The 25664-nt window shown below is 42.2% G+C and overlaps 1 protein-coding gene across 3 annotated transcripts; it reads right to left on the bottom strand.

Annotated features, from left to right (window-relative positions):
• Positions 1-11231: 11231 nt before the first annotated feature.
• ZNF639 (zinc finger protein 639) lies at positions 11232-25258 on the bottom strand. Of its 3 annotated transcripts, none has more exons than XM_020980704.2 (6): positions 25124-25258; positions 15945-16023; positions 15117-15185; positions 14016-14126; positions 12522-12656; positions 11232-12444 (listed from the first exon to the last, which is right to left on the bottom strand). In XM_020980704.2, exons 3-6 carry the CDS (start codon positions 15172-15174, stop codon positions 11291-11293), a joined length of 1458 nt encoding a protein of 485 aa, XP_020836363.1. In that variant the 5' UTR covers positions 15175-15185; positions 15945-16023; positions 25124-25258; the 3' UTR covers positions 11232-11290. The 3 variants fall into 3 exon arrangements, with proteins under 3 accessions (XP_020836363.1, XP_020836364.1, XP_020836376.1); XM_020980705.2 differs by lacking the exon at positions 25124-25258 and adding an exon at positions 24608-24973; XM_020980717.2 differs by lacking the exon at positions 15945-16023.
• Between the last annotated feature and the right edge of the window lie 406 nt (positions 25259-25664).

The following is a 25664-nucleotide window of genomic DNA, read 5'->3' as shown; positions in this document are numbered from 1 at the left end:
TGCACCCATTGCCAGAGATAGCTTAATGTTTGGGAGGCTCTGAAGGAAAGTATGGGAGAGAAGAGGTATTAGACTGACTGCCAAACTGAAGATCTACAGAGCTGTTGTGTTGACTTCATTGTTGTATGCCTGTGAAACCTGGACAGTATACAAGCACCATGCCAGGAGACCTAATTGCTTCCGTTCGAATTGTCTTAGGAAGATTCTGAAGATCGCTTAGCAGGATAAGGTACCAGATGTTGAGGTTCTTTCTTGAACTAAACTGCCAAGCATTCAAACTCTGCGTCAGAGAGCACAACTCTGATGGGCTGGCCATGTTGTTTGAATGCAAAATGTATGCTTGCCAAAAAGACTGTTTTATGTAGAACTCACACAGGGCAAGCATTCATGTGCTAGTCAGAAGAAGTGATACAAGGACATTCTCAAGGTCTCTCTCAGGAACTTTGGAATTGATTATGTGACGTGGGAGATACTGGTACTGTCCTGCTCAGCATGGTGTGCCCACATCGGAGAAGGTGCTGTGCTCTATGAGCAAAGCAGGATTGAAATAGCTCAGAAGAAGTGTAAGATGCACAAATTTAGAGAATCCACCCCAAATGTTAACCCAGACTATTTGTGCCTGACCTGTGGTAGAACATTCTGAGCTTGTGTTGGTCCAATCAGCCACAGTCAGACACACTGAAAGTAGGCTCTGGCATAATGATGTCATTTTTGGTCCTCTTTGAAAGGAAGGACAACTAACCAACCAACTTTCTTGAGGAATGATGTGCTCAGACATTGTGGTTCTTACTTTGATATCTGCTAGAGAATTGCTGTGACAAACTGTTTGCTGGTCTTCAGTGTTGGAGCTTTCACTCTCCTCACTTCTTTTAACATCTTGACAGCCAGGCTAGTCCTTTCTTTTTATCTTGCCATCTTCTCTATGTTCTCCTGCTTTTCTTTAGTTTAAGTCACATCAGTTCAAAAGGCCTATAGTCAGGAAGACCTAAATTCAAATTCAGCCTGACTCACTTCTAGCTGGGTGACCTTTGGTGAATCACTTGACCTCTCTCTACCTCAGTTGTCTCATCTGTGAAAAGGCTATAATAATAGCACCTACCTCCCAAGGTTGTTGTGAGGATCAAATAAGATAATACTTGTAAAGTGCTTTGTGAACTTTAAAATGCTCTTTAAATGTTTCCTTCCCTTTCTTTTCTTTCCTTCCTTCCCTCCCTCAGTGACCATCTAATGGTTAGATTAGATTCTAATCCAAACCATGCCTGAAAAAGAGTTCCTATTACAACATGCTCCTAAAGTGATCAACTGTCTTTTGCTTGAAGGCCTTCATTGAAATAATCCATGACCTCCCATGGCAGCTCATTCCACTTCTGGTTAGCTCCAATTATTAGGAAATTTTTTTCTTTTTCTTATCTCAATTCTAAATTTGCCCCTTTGCAACAGCCATCACTTGTTCTGAGTTCTTCTTTGTAGAACCAAAGTCCTCCTCCTCCTCAGGTCCTTCAGCTTCTACTTCTGCTCTTTTCCTCCTCTATTTCTAGTTATCTTCATTCTGCTCAAGTCCTCCTCCCAGGGAAGTCAGAAGTATTTAAAGGGTCAGTCCATTAAGAGTACAGGGAAAGAGGAGAGGGCACTAAGCTTTGGATAATAACAATAATAATAATAGCTCAGTATTTCCCTATGAGGTGGGCAGTACCATTGTTATCTCTATTAAGGAAACTGAAGTAAGAGATTAAGTCAGTTGTTTACTGTAGTCAGACAGTAAAGATTAGGTAAACTTTTTTTTTTACTTCTAAATCCATTGCCTTTTTTCCTGTACTACCCTAGATCAATTCTATGAGAAAAGGGCAGTTATCATCTCTATTTTACAGTTATTCTTATATGTGGTGAGATAAATTATTATTTCTCTCATATTAATTACCTCTTATTGAATTAGGGTTAAAGTTTTCCCCCTTTCCATTTCTTCATTAAGAAATCAGCCCCTATAGGTTATTCAGCTGGCCTTTGAAGTGCAGGGCTGATAATAAGATGAAATCTTGGGCAAGACTTAGCCAACTGGGAACATTTAGATCTGATCAAAAAGTGAAGAAACTTTAGGTGAACTGGTGAATTCTGGCCCATTGTGTTTTAGTTAGACAGGTCTGAGTGAAAGTGGATTCCCCCTTTTATCTAGATTACCCTACACTGGGGTGGTCTAAGAAGAGATAAGTCTCTTTGTCCAACACTGAGTGATCAAGGGGTAGCTAGGTGGCGCAGTGCATAGAACTCCAGCCTTGGAGTCAGGAGGACCTGACTTCAAATGTGACCTCAGACACTTGACACTTAACTGTTTGACCCTGGGCAAGTCACTTAACCCCGATTACCTCACCAAAAAGCAAAAAAAAAAAAAGTGTCCCCCAGACCCTCATTAGAATAAGCCTGCCTCTCATTATAATAATCATTCTTTCACTGGTTTACCAGAGTGGATTGACACCTTTCAGGAACACCCACTCTTCCAAGGACATTGAAGCATTTAGAGGCCTGTTATATGTCACCTTTGGTTTATGAAAGAAGGCCAAATGACCATCATTTTATTAATTACTTGCTAGCCATAAATAACGACTAATTATCCAGAAATTATGCCTCTCTAACTTCTCATGTGTCACAGTTGGAAGGAGCAGACTCATAGAGGTCAAAGGACCAGCTCATGGTCACAGAACCAATGAGGTGTGGAGTCAGAATGCGAATTCTTCCAGTTGGACATGCCTTCTTTTATACCATGCTGCCTCTCACAAGCAACAAACCTTATTTTGTGATAAAATACATTTTTCAAAGTTGATTTTCCCTTTAAGAGAAATGGAAAAACAGTCAGTTCCCATTCTTGGGAACTGGCTTCTTCCCTCACATATACTTTTGTTGATTATTCTTGCATGTTAACACAGTCACCAAACATTTGTTAAGCACTTGCCAAGTGCCAGGCACTCTGTTAAGTGCTGGGAACACAAACAACAGCAAAAACAAAGCTCCTTCCCTCAAAGTGCTCCTGTTCCAACGGCAGAGATAACGGCTAAATAATGAGGTAACACAAGCGATATACAGGATAAATGGCAGGTAATCAGATGAAGGCACTAGCAGTGAGGAAGACCATGGAAATGCCTCCTGTGAAAGACGGGATTTGAGCTGAATCTGGAAGGCAGAGGTGGGGAGGGAGAGCATTCCAGCAGTGTGTGAGCCAGTGAAAAGGCACAGAATTGGGCAATGGAGTGCCATATATGAGGAATAGCAAGACAGCCAGTGTTGCTAGATCATAGAAGCCCATGAAGGGGAATGAGGTGTAAGAAGACTGGTGAGGAGAAGAAGGCTTTAAATGGTAAGTAGAGGATTTTATATTCAGTCCTCGATGTAGTAGGGAGCCGCTGGAGTTTATTGAGAGTGTGTGTTGGGGATGGAAGGTGACATGGGACATGGTGAGACCTGAGTTTTAATAAAATTAGGGGAGAGCCTGGAGGTAGGAAGACCAACCACTGTGCTATTGCAACAGTCCGAAATGAGGTAATGAGTCACCACACAGATGTAGTGCTGTGTGAATATAGAGAATGGGACATATAGGAAAGATCCTGTGAAGGAAGAAACAACAAAACTTGGCAAAACTTGGGGGGTATGAAAGTGAGGAGTCAAGGTGGACACCAAGGCTGCAAGTGTGGGTGACTGAGAGGATAGCAGTGCCATCAACATGACTAGGGAATTTAGAAATAGGAGCAGGTTTGGAAAGAAAGATAATGAGATTTATTTGGTTTTGTTTTTTGCGCATGCTGAATTTGAGGTGCCCACAGAACATTTTAAACATTTAAGTTACATACTTTTGATTAACAGAAATCTATTTTCATTACTTCTACAGCCTACCCCATTGGAAAAGAAAAACAAATTCCTTATAACAATTTTATGCTTGTTCAAACAAAATAAGTACACCTTCATTGCCCATATTCAAACAAAAACAAAACCTCACTCTAGACCTGAATCCATTATCTCTTTGTCTGAAAGTAGATAGCATGTTTTATTATTGGGCCTCTGGAAATATGGATGGTTATAGTATTGATCAGAGTTCTTATATCTTTCAAAGTTTACAACGTTATTTTTGCACAAATTGTTCTAGTTCTGCTCACTACCCTCAGAATCAGTTCACAAATGTGTTTTCATGTCTCTTTGAAATCATCTATGTCTACCCAGCAAAACTGAGTATAATCCTTCAGGGCAAAAAATGGTCATTCAGTGAAATAGAGGACTTTCAAGCATTCTTGATGAAAAGACCAGAGCTGAATAGAAAATTTGACTTTCAAATACAGGACTCCAGTGGAACATGAAGAGGTAAACAGGAAAGAGAAATCATAAGAGACTTATTAAGGTTGAACTGTTTACATTCCTGCATGGAAAGATGATATTTATAACTCATGAGACCTTTGTCAGTATTAGGGTAATTGGAGGAAAAAAATTATATGTATGTATAGATAGATAGATAGATAGACAGATAGATAGATGGGCACAGGGTGAGTTGAAGATTAAGGGCTCATATCTAGAGAATAAAATTAAGGGATGAGAGAGAATTATATTTGGAGAAGAAAAAAGGGAGAGGCAGAATGGAGTAAATTATCTCACAAAAAAAAACAGAAAAGAAAATGCTCTTACAGTGGAGGGGAAATGGGGGAACGGTGAGAGGGAATGAGTGAATCTTATTCTCATAGGATTTGGCTTAAGGAGGGAATAACATACACATTCAATTGGGTAAGGAAATCTGTCTTACCCTAGGAAAATAGGGGAGAAGGGGACAAGAGAACAGGGGGATGATAGAGAGGAGGGCAGATTGGGAAATGGGTAATCAGAAGCAAATACTTCTGAGGAGGGACAGGGTCAAAAGAAAGAATAGAATAAATGGGAGGGCAGGATAGGATTAGGGGAAATAGAGTTAGTTTTTCACATATCTGCTTGCCTTTTCAATGAGGGTGGGTGGGGAGGGAGGAAGGGAGAAGATTTGAAACCTAAAGTTTTGAAAATGTATGTTTAAAAAAAATGTTTTCACATGCTACTGGGAAATAAGAAATACAGGAAATGGGGTACAGAAGTCTGTCCTGCCCTATAGGAAAATAGAAGAGGAAGGGGATAAGAGAAGGGGGCAAGAGATAGAAGAGAGGACAGACTAGGGGAAGGGATATTCAGAATGCATGCCATCTTGGGATGGGGGGAGGGTTGAGATAGGGTGAAAATTTGGAACTCAAAATCTTGTGGAAGTAAATATTGAAAACTGAAAATAAATTTATATTTTAAAAAAATCATCTATGTCCTCATTTCTTAGACCACATTTCCATTCCAGTATTCCATCACATTCATATGTAATTTGTTCAGTAATTTTCTAACTAATGGACAATCCCTTTGTTTCCAGTTTTGTTTTGTTTTTGACATCACAAGAAAAGTTGCTATCAGTACTTTTATACACAAAGGACCTTTTTTTCTTTGATCTCTTTTGAGTATAAGCCTAGCAGTGGTAGAGCTGGGTCAAAGGACATACACTGTTTAGTAACTGTGTATAATTCCTTTGTCAATCCCTCTTAATTCTAGTGCCTTTCCTCTGTTGACTATTTCCTATTTATTTTGTACATAGCTTCTTTGTACATACTTTTTGCATGTTATCTCCCCCATTAAATTGTAAACTCCTCAGGGGCACTGTCTTCTACCTTTCTTTGTATCCCTAGCGCTTCACATAGGTCTAACATATAGTAGGTGCTTAATAAATGCTTATTGACAAATTCTAAATTGTTTGCCAGAATGGTCATATCTATTTACAGGTTTGCCACCAATGCATCAATGCTATTTGTTTTTCCACGGCCCCTTCAATATTTGTCATATCCCTTTTTTCATCATCTTTGCCAATCTGATGGGTGTCACGTGGAAACTCAGAATTGCTTAAATTTGTGTTTCACAATTAGTGATTTGGAGCATTTTTTTTCCCATGTGGCTATAGATACACCTGGATTTCTTCTCTTTAGAAATGCCAGTTCATATCCTCACACTGTATATCAATAGGGGAATGGCTCTTATTCTTACAAATTTATATCACCAAAAAGAAATTGGTGATAATAAAAATCTGGAGAGACTAGGGTGGGGTACACAGAACTGAAAATCATCTGCATAAAGTTAATTGAATCCCTGAGTGCTAATGAGATTACCAAGTAAAATAGTATAGAGGGAGAATTGAAGAGGACCCAGAAGACAGCCTGGGGGGGACATCTTAGTTAAGGGGTGTAACCTAGTAGAGGAAGATCCAGCGATGAGAGTGTGAAAGAACAGAAAAGACATGAGAATCAAGAAATATAAAGACACGCATGAAGAGACCAATTATATGTCAAAAGATCTTTGAGTTTTGATTGAACTAATTTAATCATTACATCTCATCATTTAAAAGTATTTATTAAGACTTGTATGGTAATCTTTTGTCTACTTAACAAACTAGCCCACTATTCACAAGCTAAAATAAACACATTTGACATATCCAAACATGGCAGGGCAAAACTGTACAGGCATTGTATATTTATATACACACATGTGTAATACTGTATGCATTTACATAATATACAAGTCAAGTGTCTTTGGCATGGTATAGGGTACAAAGTGAATGAGGTTCAGAAAATGGAAGGAGGAATCAGCTTTTAAAACATTTCAAAATTCAAAAATGACAACTAGTCATTAGAAAATGCTTTTGGCTTTCTGGAAAATTTCTGAAATTCTTAAGGTGGTTGGCAGAGAGCTAGAGTTGAAAGTCATAAGATGTTAAGGTGTAGGTTACAGTCTGGCAAAATGAGGAATGGGACGGACAACAGGGTAGTGAATAAATAAAACTGAACAAAGTACATGGGAAAGCCATGGAAAGAGGACTGGACAAGTAGGCTAAACAGGCCCAGGAAACCTGATAAAGGGCTTTGTGAAGCACATGGTTAAAATGACCAGTCACAAAATCAGGCTTGCTCAAGGTGATTCTAACTACTCTACTCATCAGCATTCTAAATCCAAGAATAGGAAGAAATGCAAAGAATATTTTACAGAAATTGTTTTTACTGGTTGATACCAACTGGTTTGAACAATGAAGATCAGGAGTAACTGGATTCTGAATGACATTCATTAAAATAGACAACTAGCTCTTTTACACTACACTTCATCATGATATGAGGTCTTTTTCATCTGAATCTGAGTCTCACAAAGATTATCAGGTCATAGGAAGAGGCAAGCTGTGGGGGCCTTACAGATCATCTAATCTCTATCATCTTACAAAGATACCTGAGGCTTAAAAAGGTGGAATTGCTCAGAATCACAGGGGGGCAAGTAACAGCCAGGCTCTCAAGTCTTCTTGCTCTACCCACACCATGATAGCTTGAAACCATTTGCCTCTTTTCATTACTTTGTAACAGCTTATTATGTTGAAAATTCCCTTTAGAAATCATTGGTGCTTATTTTTCAAATTATAAATGAGATGATTATATTCTGATACACTTAGTTAACAGTCATTGTTCAAAAGATTTATTTTCTTAATTCACAGTGGTTGCTTTGGGTTCTGTGATTTATTTGGGGGTAAGAGTATTTTATTTTAAAATTATACAATCTTAGTATGCTGAGACAAACTTTAAAAAGTTTCTAATCATCAATTACAGCTGTAATTTAAATATCACAATTAGCATTTAAATATTTTACATAATTCCTATTTTTATACTTCAGAGGAAATTTTTAAAAAAGTATTGTTGTTTCCATTCTATTCAGGCTTCCAGTAGTTTTATATTAATAGTAGTTTTCAGAAGAGGATGTCATCATCAAAAATAGTTCATGGTATTTCCATGTTGGAATTCACTATTCAGAAAATTCCTTTATACCCAACGGAGGATCATTGAGATAGAGAAAATCATACCCCCAGACTCAATGAATAAAAGAATAAAATCAATTTTTTTCAAACATTAAGTATTATGAGCACATGTTCATTTTGTAACTTTATATTAATGAGACAATATCACAGTATAAATACTTTAAATATGGATTTATATAAAAATTTCCTGTTTAATAAATACATTCAACACAATAGAAAATTTACAAACTTTTTGGCTGCCATTTCTGCTCTTGTAATTACCATGATGCACTTTCTTTATTTCTCTTACTCTTGGATCAAGAGTTGTTCAAACAGCAAACTATGGTAGTATAAAAAATTTTACATGAAATGTAAGTAAAGGTGAGGCAGAATTTTAAAATACAAAAGTTATGAAAATGTATTTAATTTTCACCCCTATAATTCACACTCTTATAATTCTCAAGAGGTTCCTTCACTGGAACTGAAATTAAGAGCTAACAGTGAGAAAATTTAAAACTGTTAAGTCTAGTTTCATTTCTATATTTCAGATAATTATTGGGGATGGACATGGACATTTAGTGCAGGGGAGGGGGCATGGAGGGTGCAGGAATATAACCGGAGGTAAATACTGACACAGCAAATACTCTTAGATTGTTAAACTTGGCAACAATCAGAAAATAAGACCATGATCAGTCTTGTCTGTGTCTAGAATCTAATTTTGACTTCCAAAGATATTTTCTATTACTTTTTTAAAAAAGTATACATAATTTACATATCACTAATGTCTTGGAGGTACAAGAATCAGACTTTTTTCATTAATAGTAGCAGTTCAGGGTGAATAAATAGTAGACAGAAGCTACTGTTGTACCCAAATGTGAAACATACTTCGCAAACTCTTCAGTAACCAAGAGAGAATCTCATGGAAGGCTGATACAAAATAGACACATCAAGCCCCTTATCATATTTTATCACATGACTGAAGATAGACTGCTAAGATGAAGAAATGTGTGGTTTAGTAAGACTATTTTTTGTATTATATTTTTGTGTGGTGCTTAAAAAAAAGTATGTTGATATGCCTATAATCTACTACCTACATTATTAAAGCAACTTCTGAAAAAAGCCAACGAGAATGAAGAAACTCACCAGGATTTAGTGATTCAGCCATCAACAATAGTCACAACTGAGACCTAACAACCTACCTGGCTAACTTAAAAACTGGCCCATGAAGGGCTTTTCCTCAAGTCACAGAGCAGAGAAGTCCCTCGTAATTTAAAAAATCATGTCTCTTCAAAAAAATCCAACTATTTCATTGTGGAAAAGGGAGAGTGAGAACGCTAAGCCAAGTTCTCTTTAGGCAGGCACATCATATTGCTCTCCTCTGCTGCCAAGATTCCAGTTAGAATTCTTTTGTATTGACTTCCATAAAGCATGATCAACCACGTGTCCCTGGAACATAAACATGGCCAAGGAACAAGTGACATAGTAAAAATTAGGTCTGTATTTAGGGGGAAAATGAAAAGAAGTATGGTTTTCCAAATGTTTTCACTAAGTGAACACTACAGACCTGAAAGCAACTGATGCATCTTAGACTATGTCAGCAGTTTACTGTCAGATAAAGATTGACTATTCAATGGAAAACTGGGACAATGCCAAGAATGCCAGTGAGGACCCAACCTCAATTCTAGGCTCATCAGAAAGTGTGTAAGACAGATTTACTCATACTTCTTAGGACTTTTCCATTGGGCTCACCTAGCTAATCCTCACTTATTCAGTGTCAAGTCCTTGATCACCAACAGTCATAGTCTGTGGCCAAAATGCACTATGCAAAAATACGAAGCATTAATTATCATGACCATTTTTAAAGCTCTGCTCCTACAGCTCAGTTCCATTGGGCTGGACATGCATGGTGGATGGATGAAGCCACGGTACCAAAACTGATGAAAAATTAGGCGGGAGGAGCAAAACATCAAGAAACCCAGATACTAGGCCAGATCTTGCCATTTAGTTGCTGTGTAACTGAGTAAATCACTTTACTTTTCTTGGGCTAAGAAATACAGCATGAAGAGGCTCGGTTCAATGCTCTCCAAGGTAGGGATTTAACTCTGACATTCTGAAATACCAAGTCCCTGATCCTAACAAGCCACTGGGATATTGGGATTTTGCAATTGGAGGTGGGTAAATAGGCGTACCAAATATGATGAAACCAGAAGACACATTACCAAGGTGGAAACTGACGAGAAATGGAGTTGGACTGCGAAAGACTTTGACAGCCAAGAGTCAACCATGGTGTGGAAAAACTACAGGCTGTGTGAACTGCAACAATGTCGAACCGGAAGACCACAAAATACATTCGTTTTGTTTACTCATCACTCAGCCAAATATTTACGAGCTCCGATTAAGTACATTTGCAATATCTTTTTTGAAACTTTCTTCATTTCACATTAGGTAGTGTTACACTTACAATATTCTAGGGTTTTAGTGTATCACTTGGTACTGCTTAAAGTTTTCCACACTGTTTTCTATCCCGTTGAAATTCAAAGTCAGGACCAAAACAAACGAACAAACACCCCCCCCCCAACTAAACAAAAACAAAACAAAAAAACTTGCCCTTTATCTTATACCAACTTTTCAAAACTAATTTAGCCTGGGGGAATGAGACAGAAGGATGTGATTTTATATTTTTTTAAAGAAACTACCAAGTAAAGAGAATAATTTTTTAACCACCACAGCTAAGAGCATTTCTATAATTTTAGATTTAGATAGAAGGGATGCCTGAATGCCTTGGGAAGGATGGCTAAAGGGGAGAGTATATAGAAGGTCTGGGTCCTCATCCCAGAAATAGCTTAATTATATACACGGGTATGTATGTACATACATACACACAAGTACACATAGAAGTGAGCACATGTATGCGTGCTCTCTCTCTCTCTCTCTCTCTCTCACACACACACACACACACACACATACACAGAACACCTCTATCCTGACTTCCCCTCTTGTACTTAGGTACTTGGATGACTTCTTACAATAGAAATGCCTGATAACTGAACAACTATGTTTACTTTTGTATTTTCACAAAGTCTGAGCAGTCAAAGTTATTAAAGGATAATAATAGCTTATTTATCTTCTCACCCCAAGCCTCCCATTTCCTGCCTCTCTCCTTGATACCTAAGAGCACAGGGCATTGGCAGGCAACCCAGAATCTCAGAGGACAAAACCAACAGCAGCACATTTAAGATGCCCTCACAGGCTGAAAAGTCTACACACTAAAGCCAGAAAAAACCCTCAATGCCAACACGAATAAATAAATAAATAAATAAGGCTGCCTATAACCCTCATCGGTATCATTATTAAAAACCATCAACTGTAGACTCTCTAATAAAAGATGAATTTATTACTTTACACCAAGACTCTGCAAATTAAGATAAAAAACAATCAAGCTGTCTCATGGATTGTAAGGTGACTTAAAAGTTCCCTCTCATTCCCAAACCTCATTAAGCAGTCATTACATTTATGAGGCAAGTCAGCTGCATGCCTAAAATCCAGATGAGTTTTAAGATCTTCAATCTGTCCCGTTGAATATTCACAGTATTGACATAAATAAATCCCCTCAGACAAATGTGAATTTAGATGTTTGCAGTATTCTAACATGCTTGAGAACCCCTTCCCACAGTCATCACAAACATGGGGGAAAATTTTTGTGTGCTCAATGGCCACGTGCCTGTTAACATTGGTATGCAGTCGACTTCGAAAGCCACACACCTGACAGACGAAGAAGTTCTTGCACTTGTCGAAGGTGATCCTGCCCAGCAGGCTGTAGTGGCCGTGCTCGCCAGCGCCGCTCTCCTTGTCACTCAGCTCCATCAGTCTGCAGGCGTGCTCGTTGACCACGTGGCTGTGCAGGTCCTCAGGGTCATTGGTCTCATGCTCACAGAACTGGCACAGGTACTGCTCATCACAGCTGTGCTCCTGGAAGTGCAGGTAGAGCTCGCTGCTGGAAGAGAACTGCAGGTCACACTGCTCGCACCAGTACAGGTGGTCGCTGAAGTGGGCGTCGGCGATGTGCTGGCTCAGGCTCTCCAGGAGAACGCTTCGGTAATCGCAGTATTTACACAGGTAGGGATCTTCCTCGTGCAGTTTGGCATGCTCGAGCAGAAGCATGTTGGTTGAGAAGGACTCTTTGCAGACCCTGCAGACGTTGGCATCGGTGCGTTTGTGCTTGAGGACCACATGCTGCTTTAAGTCAGAGAAGTACTTGCTGTTGAATTCACACAGCTCACACTTGTAGAGGCCGCTGCTATTCGCTCTCAGTAAAGGCCACTTCTGCTGAGCAGTGACATTCAAAGCTTGGCTCTTGTCCAGAATTTTGCACAGCTTTGCAGGGGGCTCCTCGTCGACTTGGTCCTGAAGGCTCTCTGAGGACAAGTTTTCGGTCTCGACGTCGTAGTCCTCAGAGACAGCGTGCACCTCGGCAGCAATGGGCACATCTTCAGCTGTGCGCACTTCGATAGGGCTGTCCTCACGAGGCTGCTGGCGAACCGACTCTGGAGAGTCACATTCCTCACAGATTTCAATATCTGCAGATTTCTCTAAAAGAGGAAGACAAAATAGTGAGAAAAATACAACAAGCCACCTGGAAAATGCAAAAACAATGCCTTTTTCTAACCTGCAGAAAAGGTGGCATGATCTAGGATCCTGAGCACAGGACTGGGAACCAGGTGGTTCTGAGTTCTGCTCCTTGCTTTAATCCCTTCTGTGAATTTAGGCAAGTCATTCGATGGCTCTGTATCAGAATCTTCATCTGGAAAAAGGAAATGGGAGAAGTAGCTGTAATTTACATCCGAACAATGTTCAAGGATTAATTTTCTTACAAAGGATTTAAAGCATTAAGGTAGATACATTGTGAGGATTCATCAATATACATGAAAAAAGATTCATATTCTCTCTCTCTCCCCCTTTGTTCCTCCCTCCCTCCTTCCACATAAAAGGTGTTGAACTGCATTGTTTCCCATAGTACACAGCAATGCTCTATTCAATCCTGAGCTTGGGGTACGTCTTTACTCTCCAGCCCCTAAATTTTGAGGCTGGAATAGGTTAAAGCCATCCAAATTAGGGCAGCAGTACATAATGAATGTGAAGCAGGCCTGGTGAGGAAGGCCTGCCTCAACACTCTCCAGCTGGGTGGCCTTGAGGAAGTCACTGAACTGCTTGGGGCTCCCAAGTGGAGACTTGTATAAGAGGAGTGAATTTCCTCACTGTGTTCTTACTAATGAAATCAGAGGTGCAGACTGGGGCACAGTGTACTGGAAAGACAGTGGGTCGGGGAACTGAATAAATCTGGGTTCTAGTCCCTGCTGTGGAGCTACCTTTTTATGTTGTTGTTCTTCAGTCATTTCAATCGTGTCTGATTCTTCATGACCTCATTTGGAGTTTTCTTGGCAAAGACACTGGAGTGGCTCACCATCTCCTTCTCTAGCTCCTTTTACAGATGAGGAAACTGAGGGAAAGAGGGTTAAGTGACTTGCCTAGTGTTAGTGTCTGAGGCCAGTTTTGAACTCAAGAAGATGAGTCTTCCTGACTCCAGGCCCAGCACTCTATCCACTGCACCACCTAGCTGCCCATACCTTTTTAAAGTGACCAGAGCTAAATCCCTCAATCTCAGTGACAGTTTCCTCATCTGTAAAATGAGTGTGGGATGGACTAGATCTCTCATGTTCCATCCTCATCTAAAAGTCTCCAGATAGAAATGACAGGCCATAGCTCAGAAGTGTTGCTCTTTTCCACTGAAGTTTCAACAGTGAATAATCAGACTTGGGAAGCAGAAATCAAAAGGAACAACCCAAGACCACTGAGGCCATGCTCTGAGAAGGCTGAATGACACTCTCATTGCTCCTTCAGTCTCACAAAATGAAGCAAGAAGCTGAGAGGTGGGGGATGAGAACAAGTGGAACTAAGGAGGAGTAATTCACAGTCAGTGGGCAACTGGTCAAGGGGTCAGGTGAGATTTTAATGTACATATTTAAGATCAATTTTTCACATTTTAATTCATTTGAATTATTTCAACCAATACTCTCATTCACATTTTCAAGTCAAGTGAGAAAGGGAAACATTTACATGGGCTTTAAATATATCTCAGTTAAAATACACTTCAAATGTTTACCTTTGTTCTCAAAATATTTTAAATCTGGCTGTCTCATAGAACAGACGCTGTAACAATGATCAGAGAAAATTCCATTGAACCCATCTGCAATTTTGGTTATTCCAGTAGAATCTGAATACAAACAAAAATGATGTAGCCATGTTACATCCATGCCAAGTAATCTGTAAACTTCAAAAAACATTACTATTTTCCATAGATATTTGTTCAGCTCATCAACTCTAGTATTTCTAATCCAGGTTCACATAGGGGATTGGAAAAAAAATAAGAGTAAAATACCATTAAAATACATTTACCTTTTACTTGGATCTACAGCCTGTAAAATAAATGTACCACAGAAGGCTTAGCTACTACATGGTGAGCTGAATTCACTACAAAGAAGATGTGAGGCCCCTAAGAGCTTCCTTAAGTCTTCAGCTCACACGGGTAGAGATCACCCTGAGGATCAGCTCAGGGCACGGAAGGCTCTCTGAGGCCTCTGAATTCTGCCCTGAGTGCTTAGGTGATGTGGAAACAACAGAAGAGAGGTACTGCTCCAGTGATAAAGAGCGCTGGGGTTATTCAGATTCAATTAATAGGCCTGGGCCTATCACACACAGCAACATGTGAAGAAAAGAGTGAGGTATGCTACTGTCCACATACCAAAGAGACCAAATCATCCCGGTCTTTATGTCACTCCTTGCTTATGCAGCACAGGAACAAATTAAACCCCTGGAGCCAAAATTACACAATCAACAAAAGAGTTTAGCTTATTAAAATAACTGTCACAGGACTGTATTATCTCCTAGGATGAAATAAAAATATTTGGCTTTCAAAATGTCTTCTATAGATGGGAATAAGAAACACCGATCTGCAAAAGAATATATGTGTACATATATATGTATGTATATAGATATATACACACACATATATACACATATATGAAATATGTGAACAACTTATTGTTTGAATTATACTATAAACATTCACATAAATAACACAAATCATTGTCTTTGTATTTCAACTTTTATCTAGCAACCTTTATCTAATTTCAACAGAGACCAGGATAAGATTTCATAGGAAAATTGCATTAATTCATAAATAAAATTTAAAATACATATTGACCTGAATAACGAGAAGGATGTAGAGTCTTCCTTTTTCTTTTTTTAGGATGTTCATTCATATCTTTTCAATCTAAAAGTAAATGAAAATAATTTAATTGAAACAGGGAATTGATGAAAACCAGCTAATGTTCAAACAAAAATTCTGTGCCACCATGCAATTTTTAAAAAAGGAAATGAGACTTAGAAACTGTGGGCCAACTGATAACCTACTTCATAAAAGAAGCAAATAAAATTGTTTCTACTTATATTTTGTATTTATTTTCCAAGTATTGAATTAGGATATTGGTTGCAGTTTTATTTCTTACTTTGGGTGGCAAATACTCTCTCAGTCTCTCTCTCTCTATATATATACATATAAAATATGTTAAAACTACTTCTGACAACTACAAATTATTATATTAAGCTGTTTATCTGTTATAAATAAAGAGTGCTTTTAATTCGTTATAAACTCTCAAACTCAATAAAAATCACAAATCCATTAAAAAAACCAACCTAAGCCTATGATGCTGCATTAGTTATTACACAAAGAACTCCACAGATATAGTTCCTACAATCTGGAATTTTTACTGCAGACTCCAAACTCATCTAACATTTCCCTCAAAATGACTAGAGCCAATCTGCAATGATTCCTGGTTCCCAGAACTAGAGGGAATACAAAGTTGTTCCAGAGGAAATTCCTTTGCTCAACTATGAAGTCATATTCAGCATTCTACTGGTGATCTAGGAAGTCCATGTAGAAACATTCAATGCTGGGACTATCAATATGAAAACATTACATTTACCAAAACTGCTGTAAAAATGAGGAAGAATTCCTCTCCAACTAACTTACTTGGTGTAATTCTTAATGGAATCTGGAAGAACAACAAAGGAATGCTATGTTATAATACTTTCACAAGTAGGGAAAATACCTGTAAATAAAACACAACAAAGAGGTCAGGAAACCACTAAAGACTACCAGAATATATTAATCTATAGCAAAAACACAGAGAAGTTTCCAAGATATGAGAATACTATCAGAATCCCAAACCAAGTAGCCTCAAATACCGAATTGATCAGAAGGAAAGTCAAACAAGTATAATTTTATTTGAGGATTTAGTAGAGGTGCTCTAGACTTATTAACAGCATGGTGGGTGGTAGATAGAGCACTGGACTATGAGTCACAAGACCTGGGTTTACATCATGCCTCAGACCTTTACTGGTGGTGTAACCCTAGGCCAGTCACTTGACCTCTCTGGGCCTTACGTTCTTCATCTGTAGAATGAGGGACTGTTAGACTAAATGACCACCAAGGTCCTGTCCTGTGATCAAAATCAGACATCTGTATGCTCTAATACAACTTTTCTTGTTGCTTTCCAATTGACTCCTCACCCAGAACTATAATTACATCTTGTCCCCCTCACCCTCTTCGCTCAACCTCTTGAGACCCTGTGAAGGTATATCTCTTATTAGGCCATACATACGTAAGGAGTGTCAGAAGAAGAAACACAACACAGGAGTTCCACAACCATTCTGAAATCATGGCTCACTCCACCACCAGTTGTTTATCTAACCATCACTGGGGTGACTTCTGAAGCAGCTAGAATTTGACCACCTGTAGGAAATAATCTTAAATTTGGGGGAAATGGATCATCACTAACAGCCTCTTGGAGCAGGAAACAAGGCTTCTCATTTTGGACGGGACTAAATCCATGTTTTATCCCTGCTGTGCCACAGGTCATGGCACAAAGACGGCGGGTATTTTCTTCGGTGGTTTAAAGAGGGCAATCACATTACTTTACAACTTCAGCTGTGCATTTCCACATACGATGACTTTGAGGGTAGCAACAATTTTTCACACCGCCTTTGTATCCCCAGCACCTAGCTTCACCCAGCAGCCCTTCTTTAGGTGCTCATAAGCAGGTAATTAATAAATGTTCATTCAACTGAGTGAAAGAGATAAGCAATGGCTTTTTAAGAGAGGCTTTCCATTCAGGGCTGAGATACAAAATGCATAATAATACTCCTTTATTTACTCCAACTCAAAAAACATTTCTTAAACCCCTACTATATGTGAGGAATTGGGGTATTTAGATGAAAACAAAAATGAAAACAGTCTCTGACCTCAAGGAGTTTACATTGCACTGAGTGAGGAAGACTAAAAATACTATGTGATTTGAGGAAGGCAATCAAAGGAAGATTTCCCTAGGTAAGTGACATCTGAATTGAACCCTAGAACCATAAAGGAAGCTAAGGATTTTAATGAATGCATTCTAAGAGGCAGATGTGAGGAGAGATTACACTCCAAGTATTCAGGAGAGCCCATGCAAAGGTAGAGCAGGGGAGGGAACACTGAGTTTAGGGAATAAACAAATGGGCCAGTGTGGCAAGAAGAAATAATTAGTCTGGAAAGGCAATAGAGTCAGGCTAGAGATGGCAATAGACAGCCACTGATGATTGTTAGGGGAGCAACGTGGTTGGACGTGCATTTCAGGAAGATCACGTGTGACAGATTTGAGATGGACAGAAGGGAAGTGGGGGAATGATGAATTCACAGACTCCTTTGGAAGTCCTGGTGAACAGTGATGACCATCAGAACTACAGTGGTAGCTGTGCAGATGAGAAAAGGAGATGGATTTAAGAGATGCTGGAGGTAAAACTGATGAAGAAGAGAGGTAGGGAGAGAAGAAGAAAAGGAGAGAGACAAGGGGAAGGGGAAGGGAGAGTGAAAAAGAAACCGACACAGACTCTTATCACAGTGGTTAGTAGTGTGGCCATTTCTGGTGACCAGAAACTTGTAGTTCAGCCCTGATCCAGGACCCCACTTCTTCTCTGTTGTTGTTGTTTAGTTGTTTTCAGTCGTGTCTGACTCTGTGACCCCATTTGGGGTTTTCTTGAAAGAGACACTGGAGTAGTTTTGCCATTTCCCTTCTCCAGCTCATTTGACAGATGAGGAAAGTGAAGCAAACAGGGTTAAGTGACTTGCCCAGGAGCACACTGCTAGTAAGTGTCTGAGGCTAGATTTGAACTCAGGTCTTCCTGACTCCAGGCCTAGCACTCTATCCACTGGGCCACCTAGCTACCCCTTTAATTCAGTTCAATCTTGTCATCCAGGTTAGGGCTTTCCTGACCTTACTTACCTACCTTCTGTGATCTCTGACTCATCTTAACTTCTTAATTCTAAGACAGCCACATAGACTTTAGTTAAATTCCATAAACATTTACTAAGTACGTACTATGTGCAAGCCCCTCTGCTACTGTTGTCAAACTACTTGGAGACTTTATTTTGTTTTCTCCAACTAAATTGTGAGCACTTGATACAAAAATACAACTGGCTTTTTAAAAAAAATATCTCAGACCTAGGCACAGAGTTGGGCACATTGTAGGTACCTACTACATGAAACTGCCAAAATGACATACTCCTGGGGCACCTAGGTGGCACAGTGGATAGAGCACCAGCCTTGAAGTCAGGAGGACCTGAGTTCAAATCTGGCCTCAGACCAAACACTTGACACTTATTAGCTGTGTGACCCTGGGCAAGTCACTTAACCCCAATTGCCTAAAAAAGTGATATACTCCTACCACGAAGCTCTACTCATGTCACCCCCCAGCTTAATAAGCTCCAGTGATTCCCTATTGTGCCTAGGATCAAACACAGACTGTTTAGCATTTTAAGCTTTTTGCAGCTTGGCTTTAACCTTTCCAGCCTCATTACCTGTGATCCACCTTTGAATAGTCTTTGGCTCAACCAAATCAACCATCTTCTTGTTGCACTCATGACACTGGTCCCATCTCCAAGCCTTTGCATAGGCCTCTCTCCATGCCTGGAATGCACTCCTGCCTAACCCCTACAATCCCTAGTTTCTCTCCTTTTTCTCTCCTTTGCAGGAGGCTCTTCCCGATGGCTCAAGCTGCTAGTCCTTTACTCCTGCCTTCAAATTACCTTACTTTTCTTTGTCTACATCTCATATGTGCATAAATGTTGGCTTCTTCAATTGAATGAATGTAAGCTTCTGGTGGTCAGACTTTTGTTTTGTCTTGATATAACAACAATAATAGCATTTACAGTTATCCTTTCAACATCAAGGGAGTTTATACATTCCCCCTTCCCTTCTTCCCACCCACCTGGAAAATCTGCGTAAAATGTTTTGGCCCTCCCTCCATACCAAGGAAGAAGTCTGAACAGTTATGGTATTAAAAGATAAAATATGCTTATATTGTGCAACACGATACAAATATTTTATGCATTTCTGAGTTTCTAAATTTTTTCCATGTTGTCCGCTGGCCTTCACATGTCATCTGCAATTTCCACAAAACTCCAAAATTCCCATTTAACTTCTTATGCTAACCCACAATATAGCAAAACCTTGAAGGTAAGTCTTGATGCGGGATAACTGTATATAGCATTCAGGTTTGTACAGCACTGTTACTGCACTTTTCTCCTATCACTTAGTACAGTGTTGAGCACAAAGGCAATAAGTGTTTCAAACTAGATCTGGAGGCAGAATACCCACCCAAGTCAGAATCCTAGCATAGTCATTTACCATCAATGTAACCTCAGGCAAATCATAACCTCTGTGGGACACAATTTCCTTAACCTCAAAGGAGGGGTAAGTCCTTTCCAGCTCCACTTAGGCTGGCAAAATGACAAAGTGACAGAGAAGATTTGGATTCAGGGAAGCTGGGATCAAATCTCAGCTCTGATATTACATAATCCTGGGCAAGTCCCAACCTGTAAGCACCAGAACTTCCTCTTTAAAATGTGGATAATGACATTTGTACTACTTGCCCCATAAGGTACTGTAAAGAAACCTTAAAGTATTACAGAAATACGTATTTTTTAAAAATTTGTATACTTACTCTTCTGTCCTCAAGGTTATTAAAAACAGAGTGAAACCCAGTGTTAGGTGCCAGGAGTACCTCAGGGCAGGTGACCAAACTCTCAATAAAGAGATGATTCTTTGCCAAGGAGACCACTAAGTTTTACCTTCTGAATCCTCCTGGACAGGTTATTTCCCTCTCTTGCAGGCCTGCACAACCTGCAACCCACCAAAGGATTTTGGGTGGCCTGAGAAAAATGTAGATGTTTTCCTCTACATTTTTCACAGGCGCCCGAAATCCCTTGGTACGCTCACAGGCCACTAACGGCCTGTGGGCTGCAGGTTGTGCAGGCCTGCTCTACTGGAAGGTGAGTTCACTGAAGGCTCTTCCCCCCCCCCTTATTTGTACATGCAATATAAGTGCTTAATATAACTTTTCCAGTCATTGATTCATTCTCATCAGTCAGTTACGAGATGTTTCCAACAACACAGTTAATGTTCATGCATATTAACCCTCCTTGCAGCACCGTGGTAAGGAGCATCCACCACCAAAGGTCAGCCTTCCACCCTAGGAAATGCCCTGCTCCAGCACAGTTAGTGGGGAGTACGTCTGCTCCCGTTCACCTCAGAAAAGAAGGCTCTCAGGTGGCAGAGACCGGAGGGGCCATTTTCATCCTGACAGGCATTTCTCGTTCACACAGCTGAGGCAGTGACAGCCTGTCAGAACAGGCAATGTGGGCAGTACATAAGTACACTGGGACATGGATCCCATACAGAGTGGGACAAGGAGGAGGGAGAAGGGAATGGATCAAGAGGTGATACAATCACCAAGGATTAGGTCAGAGGCAAGTTTCCTTCCCAGACCGTCCCTCTGCATTAGAGGACCGATCAATGGAGCAACCAGAAGCCAATGCAAACAGAAAGCAGCAGGGTAGAAGCCCCAACCAATCAAGGTCCTAAATCTTAGAGATCACCTAGGCCACAGTGCGTTTTACGAATGAGGATCTGAGGCTCAGAAAAGGTAAGTAGTTTGCCCTTTCTGGTTTCTTAACCCCCAAACTGGCATCACTGACTGCATGCTGGGCATTTACCCCCCCAACATCCCATAAGTTTCTCCAAGTGAAAACCTTCAGACAGAATCCATTAACTTCCTCAATAAACTTAGCTCTCCTCCAAATTTCCCTGTTTCTGTTGAGGGCATTAACACCCTTACAACGCCCAGGTTCACAGCCTCCACTCTTCCAGCTCCTTCCACCCCCCATCCCATGAGATGCCAAGTCTCATCAATTCTACCTCCACAGTATCACTCACATTGCTCTGTCTCCTCTCACATGGCCATGACCCGAGCTCAGGCCCTTTTCTGCCCGCAGCCTTTCTACGAGTCTCCTGCTTCTAGTCTCTCCTTCTCCAGTTCGCCCTCTACGCGGCTGCAGGGTTACTTTTTGATTATTTTATTTTCAGGAACACTATTAAAGCCCAGGCTTGGCCAACCCGCTACCCTACTCAAGAATCCCCAGGGCCTCGAGATAAAATACAAACTTCATCATTTACATTAAAGACCCAGAAAATGAGGCTTCAATTTACCTTTGGAGACTTTTCTTAAATCACTCATCACTTCAGTCTCTCTCTACTACTGCCAAAGTGGCTGATGTGGTATTTGAGAAATTCAGTATCGCCTTTCCTGCCTGCATGCCTTTGGGCCAGGCTGGTCCTGATCCCTGGGCTGCTTTCTCTCACTCCTCACCCCTGTTCTTAAAATTCTTAGCTTTCATCAAGGTTCTGCTTGTGTCGTCCCTTTCCTAAGAGTTACTGCATTTGTTTCAATGTTGCATCTTCCCCTCACAGCCCTCCCGCCACCCCCACCCCCCAAAAAGGAATGTTATGTTCACAGAGGGCAAGCCCCACTTGTTTTTCTATCCCTAGTGTTTAGCACAGTTCCCTCCCAACACATGGGACGGGGATGGCACCAAACCTCTGCTTTCATTGGTGTAGGGAACACTAGATAATAAGACTCTCTCTAAAACTGCCCGTCAGTATCTTCTCTGCCACTTAGTGAATTGTCTAGGAGAACCCTGGGACACAGTTGCTATTTTGTAAGACGCAGGACTTGAATCCACATCTTTCTGACTCCAAAATTGGTTCTTTATCTACTATTTCATGAGGTCTCAAAGCCTTGCACACAGTAGGTGCTTAATAAATGCTTGAACTGAGCCACTGCTGAATTGCCCAAGACCACAGAGTGGTAAGCTGGAATTTAAAGCCAGCATTGAGGCAAAATGCCAAGCTATAGCCATCATATTATCTGTTTCCCCTGGTGAGAGAGCTGTGGATCCCAAAACAGGCTCTGACACCCACTATCTTGGTTACCCTGGACAAATAGGACTCATTTCACTTCTCTGGTCTCAGTTTCCCCAGCAAGAAAATGAGCACACTTGCAGTACTCACTTCACTGGGGCAGTGGAAAGCTTTTGTAAATCTTATAGCACCACAGAAATGTATGTTTAGCAACCCGTTCCTGATCATCTTATGCTTAGAAGCAGAAGTCCCAATTTGCCTCTATTATTATTGTAAAATGAAGTTTTGTGTTTTATCCTCCCAAATAAAGATGAAATAGGCCACTGCATCCTGGCACTTAGCCACTGTCACACAACCCTTCATCTACTATAGTCACCAGACTTCAGAGATCATCTCAACCAACCCCCAAATCTACAAATGAGGAAACTGAGGGCCAGAGATGTTTAGGTCAAAGTTCTACATTATTAAGCAGAGGGTGGCTTAAGGATGAGGATTATCTCCCCTGAGGGCTGGTCAGAGCACCTCGCTCAGAGCACTGTGCTATGGTTTTTGAACTATTGAAGTGGTAGGGCCAGAGCCCACCAAGGCCCCAAGATGCTGCCTGCGTTCCGCTGACCACCAATGCTGTCCCAACGCAGCAATGATAGGGGCTCGTGTTCACATCATGTTTGGACACTTACAAACTGCTGCACACATGTGATCAGAGTCAGAGCAGGAAGGACCTATCATGGATCACTGGAGCCAGCTCGACTTTTATTTTTAAGCCCATCACATACTTTATAGTCTTCCCAACAGGAAAGGGAAGACAACTCTGTGATGCTGCTGAACAACAATTTACTTTCACCTCAGACCTGTACTGTCTCAATGTCCACAAGGGCCAGGCTGCCCAGCATATCAGGATGCTGCTTGAGAGGCCTCCTTAGTCCCTTCAGCTGCAGCATCCTATTGACAATGTGGCTCCTTTTCTAACAAGCAGCAGGCTCCCAATTCAGAAACTCCTCAACTCTTACACTCATCAGCAGGTTGCCTCCAGGGCTCCAAACGCCCATTTCCCAGGTTCTCTGCTAACCTCTCTTTTTGCCAATTTTTTCAAAGAAGGGAAGGAAATAAGCATTTATTAAGCACCTACCGTGTGCCAGGCACTGTGCTAAACACTTTCCAAATATCATTTCATTCGATGCCCACAACAACCCTGGCTGGTAGGTGCTACTACTGTTACTCTCATTTTACAGTCGATGAAACTGAGGCAGACAGAAAAGTGACTTGTCTAGGATCACACAGCTAGTGGCAGAGGGGAAGGGACTCTGCCCAAAGTTCCACGGAGTCTGATGGGTCTCCTGGTCTCCTCTCTCCCCACTCTAATCCATCCTCCACTCAGCTGTCAAAGTGATCTTCCTAAGGTGCATTCCATAAAATCCAGTTGTTAACCTCAGATGGCTCCCTATTACTTCCAGGATACAATATCAATTCCTCTGTTTGGCATTTAAAACCCTAAGTGAGCTGGCCACGTCCTATGGCTTACTCCCCTCCAAACATTCTATGATCCAGAGACCCTGGCCTACTTTCCATTCTTCACAGAACATCTTCTGCACTCGCTGTTCCTCATGCCGGGAATGTTCTCCCTTCCTCACCTCTGCCTCCTGGCTTCTCTGTTGTTCCTCAGACACAGCTCACAAACCCACCTTATGGCGGAGGCCTTTGCTAGTCCCTCTCCCAAGTGCTTTCTCTTGAAGATTCCCTTGCATTTACACTGTATCTATCTTCTGGATACATAATTATTTCGGAGCCATCTCCCCACAGACCCTTGAGTTCCTAGAGGGCAGGGACTGGATTTTTTTTTTTTTTGGTCTTTTATCTTTCTTTGCACCCCCAGCCCTGGGTTCCAGAGGCTGCCACCCAAGAAGTATCCCTTAGGGAAGGCTTCTGGACAAATCACTCGTCTAAAGCCCCGAGGCCACAAGGCGGAGGAGAGCCAGGCCTCGGGATTCAGTTTAATAAATGCATTGTCCCACCGAAAGGGGACCTAGGATGGTGACCGGATAATGACGACGATGACAACACTAACAACGTCAGTGCACGTTCACATAAGGTTGTGAGGTTTGCCGAGCGCTCTACCTATACAGGAGGCAGCCCCGAAAGCATCGTGGCCTCGGGGTCGGAGGACCTGGCCTCCAATACTGCTGCTACTCCTACAAGCCATCTTTGCCACCTGGGGCGAGCCGCTTTATTATCCTTACTAACGATACCGCCAACTGCTAACCCTCCGGGCTCTAAGGTTTGCAAAGCACTTTACAGGGATCGTGAGGGCATCGTCACCTTCCCATCCCCCCCCCCCCGGGGTTATTATCGTGCCCATGCCACCTAGGAAGAAACTGAGGCTGAGGTCGGGTGATTGACTTACCCAGGGCCACACTGCTAGGGAGGCAAGTATTAGTGTGTCCCCCATATTACAGACAAGGAAACCAAGGCACAGGGCGGTTCGGAGGCTGGCCCGGGGTCACACAGCTAGTCAGAGGCTGGGGCTGGACCTGAATTCAGGTCTTTCTGACCCCAGGACCGGCGCGTTCCGCCACTCACGGCCTCACCCGGATGACTCGGTTTGCCCATCCGTATAATGGGCGCGGATGTTCTGCGCGCCCGCTCCGCGAATGGGGCTACCGAGGCCCCGCAGGGAGCGCTCGCGCGGCGTGGCTCAGCATGGCTTGGGCCGCCTCGGACACGCCGGAGGAGGCCACGCGCTGACCCGCCCGTCGGCCGCGGGGAGGGCGTCACGCCACGCCATTGCCATGCCGCTCGCCCGCGCAGGCCCCGGCCCTCGCCCCGGACGCCGCCCGCGCAGGCCCTGGCCCGCCCCGGCCCCAGCACCGCGTCCGCCCTCGACCTCCCCCGGCCCGGCCCCGCCGTGGCCCGCACTCACCGCCTGGCTCCGCGCCTGCGCCCTGCGCCTCCGGAGACGAGACCGGGGAGGGGCGGCGGGGCGGGAGGGGGGCGCCCGGCGGCCGCACGCACACCCGGCCAGGGAGCGACCACCAGCCTCCAGCCCTGGCGCAGGCGGCGGCTGCCGCGCGCCCCCTGCTGGACCCGCCGCGCCGCTGCGCCGCCCGCGCCCCGCCCAGACGGGGGAGGGGCCGAGCAGCCCGCCAGCTCGCAGGCCCCCAGCCACGTGGGACCGCGCCCGGCTAGACACCTCCCCCCTCCACCCGCCTAAGGCCGCCCGAGTCCCAAGGCGTCTAAGAACCTCGGGGTTTGGCCGGACTGATGGGTGAACGGACGGAAGGACGGACGGATGGTCAAGAAAGATGGGAGCATGCGAACCAGCCTCAGAAGTAGATAGTACTAATATTAATTATTGACGACTCACCTAACGTAGCGTTTTACAACTGCAAAACAGTTAACCTATTTATTTAGGAGAGCCTCAATTACGAGTCAGAAGGACTTGTTTGTGCTCCTGCTATTAC

Source organism: Phascolarctos cinereus, unplaced genomic scaffold (genome assembly GCF_003287225.1).
Source record: "Phascolarctos cinereus isolate Bilbo 61053 unplaced genomic scaffold, phaCin_HiC Scaffold_7;HRSCAF=346, whole genome shotgun sequence".
Lineage (NCBI taxonomy): Eukaryota > Metazoa > Chordata > Mammalia > Diprotodontia > Phascolarctidae > Phascolarctos > Phascolarctos cinereus.
Note: the sequence above shows the minus strand (reverse complement) of the source record. Positions and strands in the feature narration are given on the sequence as shown.

Coding starts and splice junctions, on each gene's coding strand:
- ZNF639 (XM_020980704.2), bottom strand. CDS start 15,174: ATGAATGAACATCCTAAAAAAAGAAAAAGGAAGACTCTACATCCTTCT. Junction 12,657..14,015: donor AAAATATTTTGAGAACAAAG/GTAAACATTTGA, acceptor TCCTTTTTCCAG/ATGAAGATTCTGATACAGAG. Junction 12,445..12,521: donor TCATGCCACCTTTTCTGCAG/GTTAGAAAAAGG, acceptor TTCCTCTTTTAG/AGAAATCTGCAGATATTGAA.